Source organism: Protopterus annectens, chromosome 7.part0 (assembly GCF_019279795.1).
Source record: "Protopterus annectens isolate FY-2018-M chromosome 7.part0, PAN1.0, whole genome shotgun sequence".
Classification (NCBI taxonomy): Eukaryota; Metazoa; Chordata; order Ceratodontiformes; family Protopteridae; genus Protopterus; species Protopterus annectens.
The window spans coordinates 85,646,082-85,661,900 of record NC_056739.1 but is presented as its reverse complement, the minus strand read 5'-3'; the positions used below and the strand labels follow the sequence as shown (position 1 = coordinate 85,661,900).

At 43.0% G+C, this 15,819-nt stretch overlaps 1 protein-coding gene across 4 annotated transcripts in view; it reads left to right on the top strand.

Moving 5' to 3' along the window:
* UBE2T (ubiquitin conjugating enzyme E2 T) overlaps window positions 1–15,819 on the top strand; it is a 370,592-nt gene that overhangs the window by 98,094 nt on the left and 256,679 nt on the right. For all 4 annotated transcript variants that reach the window (XM_044076503.1, XM_044076500.1, XM_044076501.1 and 1 more), the window contains exon 3: window positions 15,343–15,412. In XM_044076503.1, the coding sequence (XP_043932438.1) occupies window positions 15,343–15,412 (70 nt within the window). The remainder of the gene's footprint in view (window positions 1–15,342; window positions 15,413–15,819) is intronic.

The window sequence follows — 15,819 nt, the reverse complement described above, 5'->3', positions numbered from 1 at the left end:
TTTCGAACCCCCAACAAACGCATCATCTCTACCAGATGTGCCACCCATTCAACTAGACCGTGCAACATCAGAGGTTATCTAGTTGCTGCAAAAGAGCGTCATCCAAGAAGTCCCCACAGAGCAAATAGGATCTGGACCTTACTCTAGATTCTTTTTAGTTCCAAAAAAGACAGGGGACTGGAGATCAATTCTATATCTCAGCAGACTCAAGTCCGTAAAGAAATAAAGTTCCGAATGATCACTCTGCAGTCGATATTCCCTTTTATCAGGAAAGACAATTGGATGTGCTCAGTAGATCTTCAGGATGCGTACTACCACATCAAAATGGACAGGTGCTCCAAAAGACACTTGCGCTTCCGGCTGGGAGCCAGTCCTTTTCAGTTCCAAACATTTGCCATTTGGTCTCACTACAGCCCCCAGAGTGTTCACCAAATGCATGGAAGTGGTAACAGCTCCCCTAAGAAGTCAAGGATTCCAGGTGTTTCTGTACCTAGACTACTGGCTCCTCACTGCTACCACCAAGCATCAACTCATCAGAACCAGGGATGAGACTCTCCTTGTGTGCCAGTTGGCATCACAGTCAACCTAAAAAATCTCCTTCGCAGCACATTGTATTCTTGCGCTCAGAAATGGACATAACCACCATGTCCGCAAGAACACCAGAAAGAGTCTCTATGCAATCAAGTCAGATCCTTGCTAACAGTCAAAAAGTTCAGGCCAGGGTAGTCCAAGTCCCAGGGACTATGGCTTCCTCCATCCTATTAGTTCCTCTAGCCCGTCTGCACATGAGGATACTCAGTGGCTGCTATTTGCCCAATGGTCGATGCAAGACTCTCCATTGTCTGATTTTTCATAACAAATGCCTATAAGAAGGATCTGGCATGGTGGTTGCACACAGAACAACTTCTCCTAGGTCGTCCACTTGCTCCTCCCCAAGTAAAAGCAGTTTTGACCATGGACACTTCCCAGATAGGGTCGGGGGGGGCATTGTCTGGGAATGACGGTCTAAGGTACTTGGCAGAACCACTTGCACATCAATGTTCTGGAGATGAGAGCGGTGCTATGTGTTGCAAGCACTTCACAGCTCCCTTCCCACCAGGACAATTGCGGTCCAGTCAGACCACATGTCTGTCGTGTGGTACATAAGCAAGGGGAAACCAAATCTTACCTGCTTTGCGGAGAGGCCTTAAGAGTTTGGAAATGGGCGATGGACACTCTACGTTTTCTGGTAGCAACGCACATCCTGGGGAAATCCAGTGTGATAGCAGACAAACTCCGCTGAGCAATTCTGATGCCTCACGAATGGTCCCTGAATGCAGAAGTTGCGAAAGAGATCTTTCACAGATGGGGCCAGCCTTGCTGCGACCTATTCGCCCCTCACCTGAACACCAAGTGCAGCAGCTACTTTGCCCTAATTCCCTATCTGGGGATGTCACCCAGGGATAATCTCGTCCACAATTGGCCCCTGGGATTTCTTTATGCCTTCCCCCCCTTTTCCTCTTATCCCAAAGGTAATACAGAAAGCAAAGCAGTTTAGGAGTACCCTGGTCCTCATTGCTCCTTACTGGCCTTAACAAGTATGGTTTCCCTTCCTGTGGCCCTACCTTTTGGAGGGACCTGGAACTATCTCCAGACCTCTTGATTCATCAGTCGGGGCAGTTCCATCCCACCATCTACACCCTCAAATGGACAGCATGGCTGCTCCAGTTCCACGAATAGCCTGGTGCATCCCCCTCTCCCCTTCTGTCAAACACATTCTGATCTTATCCCATAAGCCTTCCACTCAGACGTTATACTCCAGCAAATGGGAAAAGGTTTTCTATTTGGGCTACAAACCAAGGCTTAGATCCTTATATAGCCCATATAGAATTGATTTTATCCTTCCTTGCGTCAATTTTTCATGAAGGCGCTGCAGCCGCTACAGTCAGAGTTCAGTTAGCTGCCATTTCTAATTTCCATTTTGGCTTCATGGGAAATCCCATCATGTCACACTCCTTGTGCAAAACCTTTTTGAAGGGAGATCTCCTCCTCAGGCCTCTGATCGAATGATCATAAGAACCCAGGGACTTCAACTTAGTTTTCACATCATTAATGTCTGCACCCTTTGAGCCCTCTTCATCAGATCTGAAATTATCATTGGAAAACACTATTCTTAGTAGCCATAACATCTGCTAGGAGATTCTCAGAACTGCAAGCCCTTACTATTCGACCTTACATTATTTTCCACAAGGATAGAGTCTCACTCAAGACAAATCCTTCCTTTCTTCCCAAGGTATGCTCGGAGCATAATCTGAACACTACACTTGAGCTACTAGTGTTTTCCAAACCACTCTAATAAATCTGAGTACAGACTACACCAATTGGACGTTCACAGAATTCTCAGATTTTGCTTACATAGGACTAAAGAATTCAGAAAATCATATAAATTTGTTTCCTTTTCTGACAAGAATAAGGGCTTGCCTATTTCCAAGGTTACTCTTTCAAAATGGCTTTCAGATTGCATTTCCTTTGCTTATCAAACTGCTGGCAAACAATTACCTAGCAAAGCAAAAGGCCATTCTGCTAGGGCAGTATCTACTTCATGTGCCTTTAGATCTAGGCTTCCAAGTGATGCTATTTGTGCAGCAGCTACTTGGGCAAGACCACATACCTTTGTCACTCATACAAATTGGATTTCGCCTCCTGGGACCAGTCATCCTTTGGGTCTACTGTGCTGAAGAGTTTCTTTGCTTGAGCCACCCAGGATAAAGTTGCTAGGGATGCTGTCCCATCCAGCAAGAATTACAGCGAGATGGGACTTTGTACTTACCATAACGTTCTATGTTTGTAGTCCATCTCGCCTACATTCTTGCTCCCCCTCCCTCCTACCCTTTTCCTGTTTCTGGAGGATCTGATGGACTGTACTGGTGCTGTCTGACCCGGTTATAGTTGTCCACATGGCATGGATAAGATTACATAATGTTTTGTCAGTATGTACACAGTTTCTAATAATTCATACCTGTTAGGTACTTATTGCTTTTTTGCAAACAAGATATGGGGAATTCCCGTGAGGCACCATGGGATAAGGGTTAGCCTCGAACCAGTAAAAGCTCTCAAGCTTTAGTATAGGCCAAGTCGGAGGCGAATATTGGCTCCAAACCCATCCAGCAAGAATGTAGGGGAGATGGGACTACAAACATGGAACTTTATGGTAAGTGCATAACTTTTTTTGTGAAATCACTCTCCAACTATTTAAATTTATTGGCCATCCTACTTTACATCTAACTCCTCTAGTGCACACTGCAGTGTTTAGGGTAAACCATTTTTTTTCATCTTACCTTTAAGCATCCCCGTGACTAGCATTTGCTTTAAAACCTGCTGGAAAGCACTAGGAAGTCTTAAACTGATACAAGCACTCAACTCCTTGTTAAAAAAGGAGAAATTAATTGTAAGCACTAAACAGTCTATAATTGTAAGGGAAAACAGCTCTTGTACTTTACAAAAAAAATGCACCAAACCAGGCATGTTAAAGGGTCAGCTTCCAGTGATTTTTCTACTGTCCATTTGGTGAATCTGGGCATACTGGGGCAATGCAGCAATTGCCTCGTGTACAGACAACACTCTCTTCCTACCACCCAATATTACATCTTGCAAGAGATGCACTTACATAGCCAAACTGGAAGCAAAGCTCTCTTCACCCAAGATTGTGCTAGACAGTCAACACCTGCACTACACCTCGAGCAAAACATAGCCCTTCTAAACCCACACCACGAACACCCACACAAAGCAACAGCAAACCCACATATGTGGAGGCCTTTAACAGTAACCTGCCCAAGCAACAAGGGCCTCCGAAGCTGAAATGCAAACACCAATCACAAGTGTCATATAGCTCACAACACCAGTGTGCCACCCAACAGCCCCTAAGGCAAGAAAACGTACCGAACACTTGAGTCATAGGTGACTCTATAGTCAGTTACACTGATGTCCCATTCGCCAGGCTGAACAAGGAGAAAATTGGTCAGCTGCCTGTCTGGTCCCAGGATTCGCCACATAATACATGCACTCTTGTCACTCCACAACAAGTACAAATGTGACTGTCATTGTCCATGTTGGAGTGAATGACTTGATGTACCTCCCTGGACTACATGGAAAAGCTCTCTGATCATGTGGCCCAGGCAGGTATGACCCTAGCTCGGAGTAGCATCCTGCCTTCGCCCAGAATGATAACCACAGTAGAAGGACAAAATGATTGACTTCAACAATTGGCTAAGCTTCTGGTGTCATTCAAAGGGGATCCAGTATCTGCCTGCCTGAGATGACATGATTGACAGACCACGATGCTTTGCCAGAGATGGTCTGCACTTGTCGCCCCTGGGATTCAGGTTACTGGCTAAGGCTCTTGCCACCCTTATAGTTCCTTTTTTAGGCAAAGTTCAAAGGACAAAACCAGCACCTTAGCAGGTACTAGCCTGCAAAATTTGAAGGTAATGCTACTCAATACTAGAAGTCTAAACCTGAAAATGCACTCTCAAGGCACTCCTGAAAATGGGAGAACATCTATATCTGTGCAGTAACTGATACCTGGTTCAAGGCTCCAGAGAGTGCCCCTGCAGTACCAGGCTACAACTCTTACCACACTTTTTGGCCACCAAACCAGGACGAAAACATTAAAGGTGGAGTGTCCATATTCACCAAGGATATTCACACCACCAGGCTAGTTGCCCAACACAATGCGTCTGAAATTCTCCAGGTGCAACTAACAGTAGGTAAGACTGCAATCCAAATTGTAGCTTGCCAGAAGATTCTCACTACATCTTTCTAAACATACTGGAAAATATTAAGATACAACCAAACACCCTAATACTGGGTGATTTCAACTACCCTGCCATTAACTGGGAAAACTACTCGTGTACCAACATCTTTGCCATACGGTTCTTGGAATTCATAAATTCCAATGCCCTGGATCAACTAATCCCTAGTCCCACCTTACCAACGTGGGAAATCTATGCTCCATACCTATGGTCACCCCCTCGTTGGTCAGGTCTGATCATAAGCTAATCACCCTTGACATCCACATCCCACCCCAAAGTAAATAATCTCCGTAAAAAAAAAAGCTTCTCCAAAGCCAACTTCATGCTACTCGAGTCAGAACTGACAAACTTCATGACCCCCATGCAGACGGGAACTGAAAGTTTGACTGAATCCTACACTAAGGCACTGTACGAGCACATCCACTCATGCATGAATCGTGCCATCCCATGTAGAATCAAGACACACTCCTCCTTTACTGGTCGTCCCTTGCCATAAACGCACTTTACAACAAAAGGAAGAAACTGTTGCAGAAAAGAGGAAAATAACAGGATGCAATAACTCCCTTACCAGCCTCAGTAAGAAGCTGAGATCCCTCATAAAATCCTCCAAAGCTAGTTACGAAAATAAAATTGCCAAAGACTACCACAAGGCATTCTATAGCTATGTCAAGAATCTAAATGGCAATGCTCAGATCTGCTCCGAGATACAACAGAATGGCATTAAATATACTGATCCCAAGGATATTGCCAATGTCCTGGCAGATCAACTTTACCCCCTAAAGGGCCCATCTCAATACAGATAGCCAAATTCCGGTAATAATGGCCACACAGGTAAACGCCCTCTGCAAAGCCTAAGAATACAGCATCCATGGGACCAGCCAACATCCCAGGCTGTGTATTACATGAACTACAAAATGAACTACTACAAAATGAACTGGCACCTCACCTAAGTGTCATGTTTAATCATAGCCTCACCTCATGCTTGGTGTATCAGTCTGAGCGTGATCTGCAAGGCCATGGAACGCATTATCATGGAACAGATATTGGTAACCTTCAAACACTGGACCCCATGCAGTTTGTGTTCGTGAAGGGCTGATCTTGTCTCCTGAACTGATTGACTTCTTCGAATACGTCTCCAGAGTCGTGGACAAGGGTAAGGTGGTCCACACAGCCTATCTGGACCTCGCCAAGGCATTCGACACCATCCCCCACTCTGGAATCGTAGATAAACTTACTAAGCTGGGCATTAATCCCTACGTCACTCGATGGGGTTGTCAACTGACTTACTGATAGCCCACAGAGTGAAAGTAGCCAACTCCAAATCCAGCTCCTGACAAGTGGAGTACCTCCGGGTTCAGACCTGGGACTGCTCTTGTTTGGCATCTGCTTGCCAATACTAAGGGACTCTGGCTAACAAAGTTCGAAGATGACTACAAACTGGGAGCCATTATTGAATCCCCAAATTATGTGGATATTCTACAAAAGGGCCTTACAGAAACAGATGCTTGGTGCCAGAGCAATGGGCTCAAGCTCAATGCCAAGAAATGTATAGTTATCCCCTTTGGGGAAAAAAACATGTACCCGTGAATTACGACATAGGTGGCAGTACACTAAACACCGAAGGTGTGATGAGACATGGGGACAGTGGGCTCACCTTCGATAACCACATCGCCACAACAGCCGGGAAATTCTATGTGGCACACCTTATCAGTAAGGGCTTTTCATCCAGAAAAAAGGTCATTGTCCCACTGCACTCATCCCTCATTAGACCCATTATAAAATACAACACCCTGTTTGGTATGTACCTCTCAAGACCTCTGCAACAACTGGAAAAGTCTCCGAAATACCTTACTAAAAGAATCGCAGGCCTAAAGCAGATGCCCTATGCTGACAGTCTAAAAAAAAAACCTCCACCTATACTTTGTTGCATATCATCTGCTCAGAGGCATTCTCTGCTTAACATACAAGGCCATGTCAAACCCAGAGCTGATGGACTTGCTACACTTAATGAAATCCCAATTCCTCAGACACACACTCCAGGGATCTAAACCTTGTCATCACAATGAACAAAACATGCTGGAGGGATAGGTTCCTAACCCAGAGACTCCCCAGACTATGGAATAGACTGCCCATATATATGTCAAGCAGAGTGCCTCTTTGGCCCTCTTCAAAAGGAACCTTGATTGGATGGGAGATGGGGAAATTCACCCCGGGGATCACGTCTGTCACCCTGCTAGACAGAGGTCCAGGAAGTAAATACTATGGGAAGAAATAGCCAGGGAATTGTTATGGCTAGGCGTGTATAGGCCCTAGGGCCAATAGCCTAGTACCAACCTATAAAGTCTGAGCCTCCATTCTCACTCTCTCTCACTCGAAGATAGTTTCAGATGGATTCTGACTAATCCATCAAGGTTACAATTGGCAGTGGGAGTCTTCTCCTTTTTGGGGGATTCCTCCTCACCCACCAAATCATACTCTTTCCCTCATGTCATTCAGCGTGTTTGTTCTGGGAGTGATGGAAGGGGTTCCTTCTCAGTTAGGGGAAGGGTTTTATTCCAGTATATTTTTGGTGGAAAGAAGATTCTTGGAGACCAGTTCTGGATTTCTTTTTGAGCCTGTTTGCAGTAGTGTCCAAGTTCAAAATGATGTCTCTTCACAGCTTATCCTCCTCCTCCATTGAGTTATTGCATTCCTGTAGATCCAAATTGTAGGTATTTAAGGTGTTCTGTGCCTGATGACACGAATTCTCTACATTACCTTTTGTGAATACATTTGAGCAGTACATAGACCAAAGTGTCTGGCTGCTGTGATAGCCTAATGCAAACTGCAGGGTGTTCACATATTTCCAGATTTAGATAACTTGCTTATCTCTGTAAAGTCTTTTTCAGTGTCAGCCTAAAACACACAAATGCAAAGATGTTTACTGCTATAAATTATTGTCCAGGCTGCCTTCTACATGAACTACAGAATGTACTCAGGTGGGGTGTCAGTTCAATGTTCAGTCATAGCCTCGCCTCAGGCTTTGTGCCAGTTGAATGGCACACCGCAATGGTTATCGCACTCCACAAAGGGGTAGCCATGACAGACCCCGGGAACTACCGCCCTATTAGCCTGACGAGCCTGGTCTGCAACGCCATGGAACTTGTAAACAAAGACATTTGACTTCTTCAAATTCTGGACCCCACACAGTTCGGGTTTGTAAAAGGCAGATCGTCTCCTAAACCTGATGGACTTCTTTGAAGCAGTCACCAGAGCCATAGACGAGGGTAAGGTGGTTCCACAGCCTATCTAGATCTTGCCAAGGCGTTTGACACCATCCCACACTCTGGAATTATAGATAAACTCACTAAACCAACGACCAGAACCCACACTGTGAAAGTAGCAGACTCCAAATCGGACTTCAGACCAGTGACAAGTGGAGTACCACAGGGTTCAGTCCTGGGTCCTCTCTTGTTAGCCTGTACTTCAGAGAAGTAGATACTAAACACAGAAGGTCTTTGGCTAACTTAATAGGTTCATAGGTTCATAGATTAGTACTAGGCTAACTGCCCTTGCAAGCCATTTTAAGCCTAGCCAATTATCCCCTGTGAGATTCAAACCCTGTACCTTGTGTTTGTAAGGCAAACACCTTAACCATTAGGCCACCCTCCCAACCCCCAGATGACTGCAAACTAGGAGCCATAATCGAAACTCCTAACTATGTGGACATCCTGCAAAAGGGCCTCGCTGAGACCGATGCCTGGTGTCAAAGCCATGGCCTCAAGCTCAATGCTGAAAAGTGCATGGTCATCCCCTGTGGTAAAAACTCTGTACCCATGAACTACCACATAGGCGTTAGTCTACTTAACACTGAAAGTGTGATGAGACCTTGGGAATCAGGTGGACAGTAGTCTCTCCTTTGATTAATCACATCGCCACAGTGGTCAGGAAATCCCTTCTACGTGGAACACCATCACAAAAGGTCTCTCATCCAGAAAAGTCATTGTTCCCCTCTGCTCATCACTCATTAGACCCATTAGATTACAACGCCCCTTTTGGTATGTACCTCACAAGAAATCTACATCAACTGAAAAGCCCGCAGAGATTCCTCACAAAGAGGATTACTGGCCTCAAACAGATGCCCTATGCAGACAGTCTCAAAAAAACTCTAGCTTTACTTCATCACATATCGCGTACTCAGAGGCGATCTCTGCCTAACATACAAAGCTATGCCAAACCCAGAGCTGTTGGACATGCTCCACTTAAAGAAATCCCAGTCCCTACGAGCTACACACTCTACGTACCTAAACCTTGTCACCACAATAAACAGAACATGCTGGAGGGATAGATTCCTGTCCCAGAGACTTCCCATACTTTGGAACGGACTACCTATCTGTGTCAAACAGCGCTCCTCAGTAGCACTCTTAAAAGAAAAATCTTGATGATTGGATGGGTAATAGAAAATTCACTCCGTGGATCACTTCTGTGGCTCTGCTTGACAGGGGCACAGGAAAATAATTTTCTTTGGTGGCGAAAGCCATAGTACCTTTTTGGCTAGGCTTGTATAGGCCCTAGGGCCAATAGCCTAGTACCTACCTATGAACCTATAAATTATTTTTTTTTTTTTTCCTCCATTTCCAGAACCTCTTACTGCATTACTGTGGTTGTCTGTAAACAAGTCAGGGGGACCTGGGTCTTTCCCTCTGTAAAGATTAGCTGTTGTAGCCTGAGAAATATCGCACTGTACTGTCCCAGTGTCAGTCGCGCAGTAGGTAGCACATACTCCTTTGGCACAGAAGGCTATGCATTCCGTTCCCACACCATGTTGGTTGATGTGGACAATTTGGCCAACAAACTGCAAATGGAGAGTTAAAAATGTGATCTGCAACACAATGTCATGCCCCCACCCCCACTCATTGTCACCTCCTGAATTTATTTGTTTGTAGAATTCTACTTCAAAGAACAGTTAGTTCAACCCTATTTCCACAAATCGTGATAACTGTCAGGGTTGCCAGCGCACATTCTTGATAATTCCCTGGGCATTATACATGACTTAGCAGTTGGAGTGGTATCCCTTGCAGTAATGTAGATTCTACCCTGTTCACCAGGTGCTGCCTTGATGTGTACTTAAGTGCAATCTGTGGCACCCAGTACTTCAGGATAGTGCGCTGCACTGTAGAACATGCATATTTCTGGCCCTCTCCTCAGAACTCTAGGGAAAACGTGCACACTGGCATGTATGAGCATAACATCTAGGAAATGATGGAGGATGCTGGTGCCTGTGACACACCCATCATTTCCCCCAGTTGGTCTATGAAAGGTGCTTGTAGCTGAGATTCTAAGGGCTACACGTGTCAGTTTCCACGGAGATGGGTTCCTCTTGTTTGGCTCTGGCATTGAGTAGACTGCAACATAGGTCACAGAGCACTTATAGTAGGTCCCTGTCCACCCTGTAGCGCTCTGAATCTCCAAACCATGTAGCATCTCAGGGTTGCCTGGGTCCTGAAAACCCTTTGCCTTTTTGGCCTAAGGCTATTATCACCAGTAGTAGTGCCATTGGCTTCAGCCTCTAGTACATACAGATCGATCAAAGCCGCAGCGCCTAGCATTGTGTCTCAGTAGATTTTCCAGGTCTCTATGCCAATAGTATTGAAGTATGCTTGAAAAAACAGTATGGCGTCTATATGCATGCTTTATAGCATGTTGAATAGCTCCACTGTGTTGGATTGGTTCATTAACATACGTGTTGCACATCTGCTTGCACCAGGAAACATGCCATTCATTTCTCTGTCGTAATTGCACCAAGTGCCATATCATGCAAACAACGACCAAAATAATAATAAAAAAGTACTTCTGGACAGAGATGACCCATTTTTCCTACAAATTAAGAGTAGGTTGCATCTTAATGAAACAGAACTTGTGAATGAATTGTGCACTGCTTACATGCATTTTTACCCTTCACAGACCTACATGTACATCTCTAAGTCTAACCTGACACACACCCCTGCTGTCATCATTCACTGTTACCATCCATTGAAAAACATACTGAGGGAGTGCCTACACAATGTGAACATCCCTACACTGTTCCAATTTATTGGGATTCAGCAATTCTAATGAGTTCAGACCTCTTTGCATCTTCATCTTGCTAACCGCCCTGAATCTACACAATGTAGCCAGGGAAACTGAAGGGGAGCTGAATGTTGAACACACAAGGGAAGGGTATTTGCCGTATATCTGCACAGAGAAGTACTGTTTTTGAGACATTATGCCTGTATTTTGCCAGCTACATACTGCATGTGCTTACATGCCACTATGAATAGTCTATTTCATAGGGTTTACACTTTTAGCTGATGGCATTAGTTACAAGTATATTCATTTGGGGGTGGAGGAGCAAAGCTGCATTTTATGTCATGGCACTTGAAAAGGAAATGTTGCTATTGTTTATCTTCTTTTGTTGCATTCACCCTGTAAAGAACAGGAATTGTGCCTGCTGTCGCACGTTAAGGTCAGTTTTGTACAAATCTAACAACATTTACTTACTCTTCTGTATGTGTAGACTCCATTTCGTGGCTGTATTCTTAGTTTTCTAATACAGAGGGAACACCAGCACAGAGTCTACATGGTTGCTTTAGAGCTTGTTTAATCCCTCCACCCTGTTGGTTTGCTTGATTAGCATACAGTTCAGCTACTTATGATGTAACTGGCATGCCACAGTATTTACCTTGTTTGGGCGTGAGTGTGCGCTACTACACTGAGCTTACTGAATCTAAAGTATTTACAGTTGTGTGCACGTTGTAACCCACACACTGTGAAAAACAACAGTGTAAGCTTGAATCTCCCTATTAGCAAATTATTTTAGTGGAGAACAAGAAATCTACAAGTGCAAGCAACTGACTGTGAGAATTCTGTACAGTGTGTTCTGAGTAACATTTTCGTACATCTGCAAATTTTGTTTTTCTCTCTTTACCAACTGCCTTTATTTGGAAACAGTTGCTTGCACCTGCATACAGATTGATCATTAGACCTCTGAACACTGAATTTCCTGCATTTCTGTCAGCATGGTGTAATATTTTAAAGCTTCATTGGCAAGCAGTTCAGTGAAAAATAAATGAATTTTGAAATTGTAGGAAGTGAAAAAAATATACAAGTAGGTGTCTCCCAGCAACCGGAGTACTTTAACTAAATTGTGCACTATTGTGTTAATTTAAAGATAGCCAGTGCTATTTTTCTTAGGCCTGTTAATATTTACTGAAAGCATGCAGACTGTTTTTCACATTGGGGAGGGAATATGAGTAAGAAAAGGCAGCAATCAGTGTAAGTAGGAGCACATGCAAACTTAAGTTTAGAGTAGGTAATGCCGGTCGGTACAGTCATACAGTTGCTCCTTATCTCGAGGGGTAAACTTAAGAGCGTAGCCTGCCAAACATTAATTAGTGAATGTAAAGTAAAAGCTGAAAATATACATTCAGAACAACTGTTAATCGTAATCGATGGGGGTAACAGCTTTATCATAATAGGTATTCTGTAGATATTATCGTGGAATATAAGACCTGTAAATGGGCATGCCTTCGTTGAAGGTTGAACGAGCTGGCACCTCAGTGTTAGTCAGAATCTACTGCCAATTATTAGCGGACCGGAGTTCCACTGTGGCGACCCCTAACCGGGAAAAGCCGAAAGACAACAACAACCTAAGGGATCTTGCAGGTATAGACAAAAAGCGGAGTATTGTATTGTGTTAAGAATTGTAGGATGCAAATAGCACTGTTGTAGGATGCAAATAGCACTGTTGCAGGAGGCCTATCTGGATAAAAATGTACATGTGGGTACTCTGCAGAATATCTGAGACAAAGGAATCTGGGGGGTAATAATACTGATAACTAGAGGTGTTGCAATAATAGAAGGAAAAAAAGGAAAATTAATGGCAGCTATGGCATATTTGTAACAGGAAATGGTTACTGGCAGGGGAGGAGGATTACACTAGCATGTATTTATGTGCTACTGTTATGGAGCTTAAGAAATTTTTGGAAGAAATCTGTTTCAGCAGGAATATTTTTATGGTTGTGGACTAAAATGTGGTTTGTAATAATGAAGCTGTGTACGTGGAATTGGAAGAAAAATTAGAAAAAAGGATTTCTTGAAATATGAAAATATTTGGAATGGAAGATGTGAATTCAGTAGTAGGAACTTGGACAGAATTTTGCGTATTATTCTACAAGGTATCAACTGGATTATATTTTACAATATATGTATTTTATAAGCTTTGACCCACATTCAGTAATTATTTTAGATCATGCACCATTAAAATCAGATAAAGATGCAAAGTAATGAAGTAAAATGGAAATACTGGCACTTTCCTACATACTTGATAGAGAGGAATGTAAGCAATGGTTAGTGACTGATTCAAGTTATTAGGAAAGAGAAATTTCTTCAGAAGCGATAGCTAGTGAGTGGGTTGAATGAAAATGAGTTTAAAAACAAGATAGAATTAAAGAGATCGATGGGAAGGATGTGAATTATGTAGAGGGAAAGACAAAGACTGAAGTGTTGCAGAATAAGGGAATGATGTGAATTATGTAGAGGGAAGGACAAAGACTGAAGTGTTGTAGAATAAGGGAATTTCACAGAAAAGGGAGGAGCAGCTATGGAGTGCTAAAGAGAAAATAAAGTATTTGGATAATATGCATGAGTTTAGAAAGATTATTGTTCAGCAACTATTTCTCCTAATTCCAGAGCACGTAAACATTTCCCACAACAACTTATGCAACAGAAAATAGAGTTGTTGCCAAACATTTAGGGAGTCAACAACTAGGAAAACAGGAGATCCTACACAAGAAAATATCTTGTATGTAAATGTGTGTAAATCCATGAAAATTAAACCTACCTTTAGTTTCCCTGCTTGAGGTAACCAGTTTTAAGCATAGGTTGGGTATGTAGGGGACTGTAGTAATAAATGGAGTCTGTGTTGAAGAAAGTGACATTAGTAGGGGGCTGTGGGAATAATTTATGGAGTCCATTCAGTTTCATGTAGGAGGAAGGGGCAGTGTGCTACAGAGGAAAGGCCTACCTTAGTAGCTTAAACTATATTAGGACCTTTACCTTTTATTTTTATATATATCCTCAGCAGGTGGCGTCTGTCCCTCTATCCTCAGCAGGTGGCCTCTATCTCTCTATCCCTTTAGCCTCAGCAGGTGGCCTCTTGTCTATCCTTCTAGCCTCGGCAGGTGGCCTCTATCTCTCTATCCTCGGCAGGTGGCATTAGTGTTTTACTAGAGCTTCTCATGTCTTTCATTGAAAAGACTACTAATTGTCAAGATAAGCTTCCTTATTTTGAGGTTGAGAGGGAATTCTAACACTTGATGGAAAATACTTTATTCACAAGTGTGTTCATTGTGTGCAGAAAGACCCATGGTTTGCTGCTACATGAAAACTTTTGTAGGCTTTTGCAGTTACTTTCAGTTGGTTGTGTTGGTTTGACTTCCACAAATGGCTGCTCACAAGGTTTCATTTGTGTTGAATGAAGTTCTGCAGTGTTTTTATGGGGGTTTCAGTGAGTCTTGTATGGTATGCCTTTATTGAGGAAAGAATACTTGTACCATGTATCTGCCCTGTTACCGTAGGTTATAATTTCAAGCCTCCACCCCAAAGCGGGCAGAGTCTGTTATGTTGGCCAGAGTAAATCACAGTGGGTTGTACATGGGTAGAGTCTAAACACCGTAGGATATTGTGAGCTTCCAGTGGTACCTGCACTCCCTTAGAAAACTTATGATAGCTGTTCGACACTGTGACTCTCTCTATAAATACCTTCTCTTTTTCTGCCTCCTTGTAAAAAGACTGAAAGGGTACCACTTTAATAATTTAATATTGAGGTTAGATCTGTGTATTTAGGGGACAACTGTTCCCTATTTTCAGGATGGAACCTGTTAGGTTGGCAGTACAATTTATAAATGCTTAAAACATCCAAGTTTGTTGTTGCTGAGGACTATATTAAGAAATGTGGAATTCCAACATTGAGTCTTTGAAGTTGCTCAAGTTCACAAATTGTACTCTGTTATTACTGTAGCTCCTGTAGGTTTAGGACTCTCTCCCCTAGTTTTGCTCCCAAGAGAATGCAAATATTGAACAATCCTTTTAAGCTGTGCAGTCTTTCTGAATCCCCTTGAATCCTTTATATCTTGTAGAGGACATGCCTGAAAATTAGCCTGCAGCAGGATGTCCAAGTGGGTAAGTACCACTATGGTTACACTGAAACTGTCTAAAGGTTTGTATTGTGCTGTAAAGCCATATAATACAGTATTGTTAAATCAGTCATCTTTGCAGCAGCAAGCCACATCAATGAAACCTATTTTAAGGAGGTTTAGAGGCAGGAAGTGGATTAGATAGCTGTCAGATGGGCTGTGCTCTGAGGTGGCTTTCTATCTTATATTTGAAGTATTTCCTACTGCCAGCTTTCTGTGGTACTAACATTGTTGAAACCAGAATGCTGTTAAAACGTCTGTGTAGCTGCAGGCCTTTTGTAGAACTGCTTTGCAGTGAAAAAGCAGCATTGTTTTACTTTTTCCTCTTTGTGTTACAGAGATCCTTGGTGGTGCGAATACACCGTATGAAGGGGGAGTTTTTAGCCTTGAGTTGCTGATACCGGAAAGGTATGTGTGTTGTGCTGATCTGTTATATAGACCTTGCTTTTACTACTACATACTCCTGCTTTACAAGAAGGGGTATGTATAGGCATGTGGGGGTGCAAATGAGCTGCATGCTTATTTCATTAAATGAATGTATATGTATTTGTAGCAACATCTGAATGCAGTTCCTTCTTTCACCTTATCTGAACATTTTTTATACTCAATCCTCCCTTTGTCTAGATTTATTCTTTCCTAATAGGGAAACTTAACACCATGTACAGCATATAATTTTTTCCATCTCCTTGAAGGAAGTTCTTGCAGATTCTAATGTCTGTCTTGGCTTCTTTTTCTTAGTGTTGTGAGAGAGGGGTTAAGAGCTTGTATTCATGGGGTTAAGAGCTTGTATTCATGGGTTGGGAGGTATCTTTGGA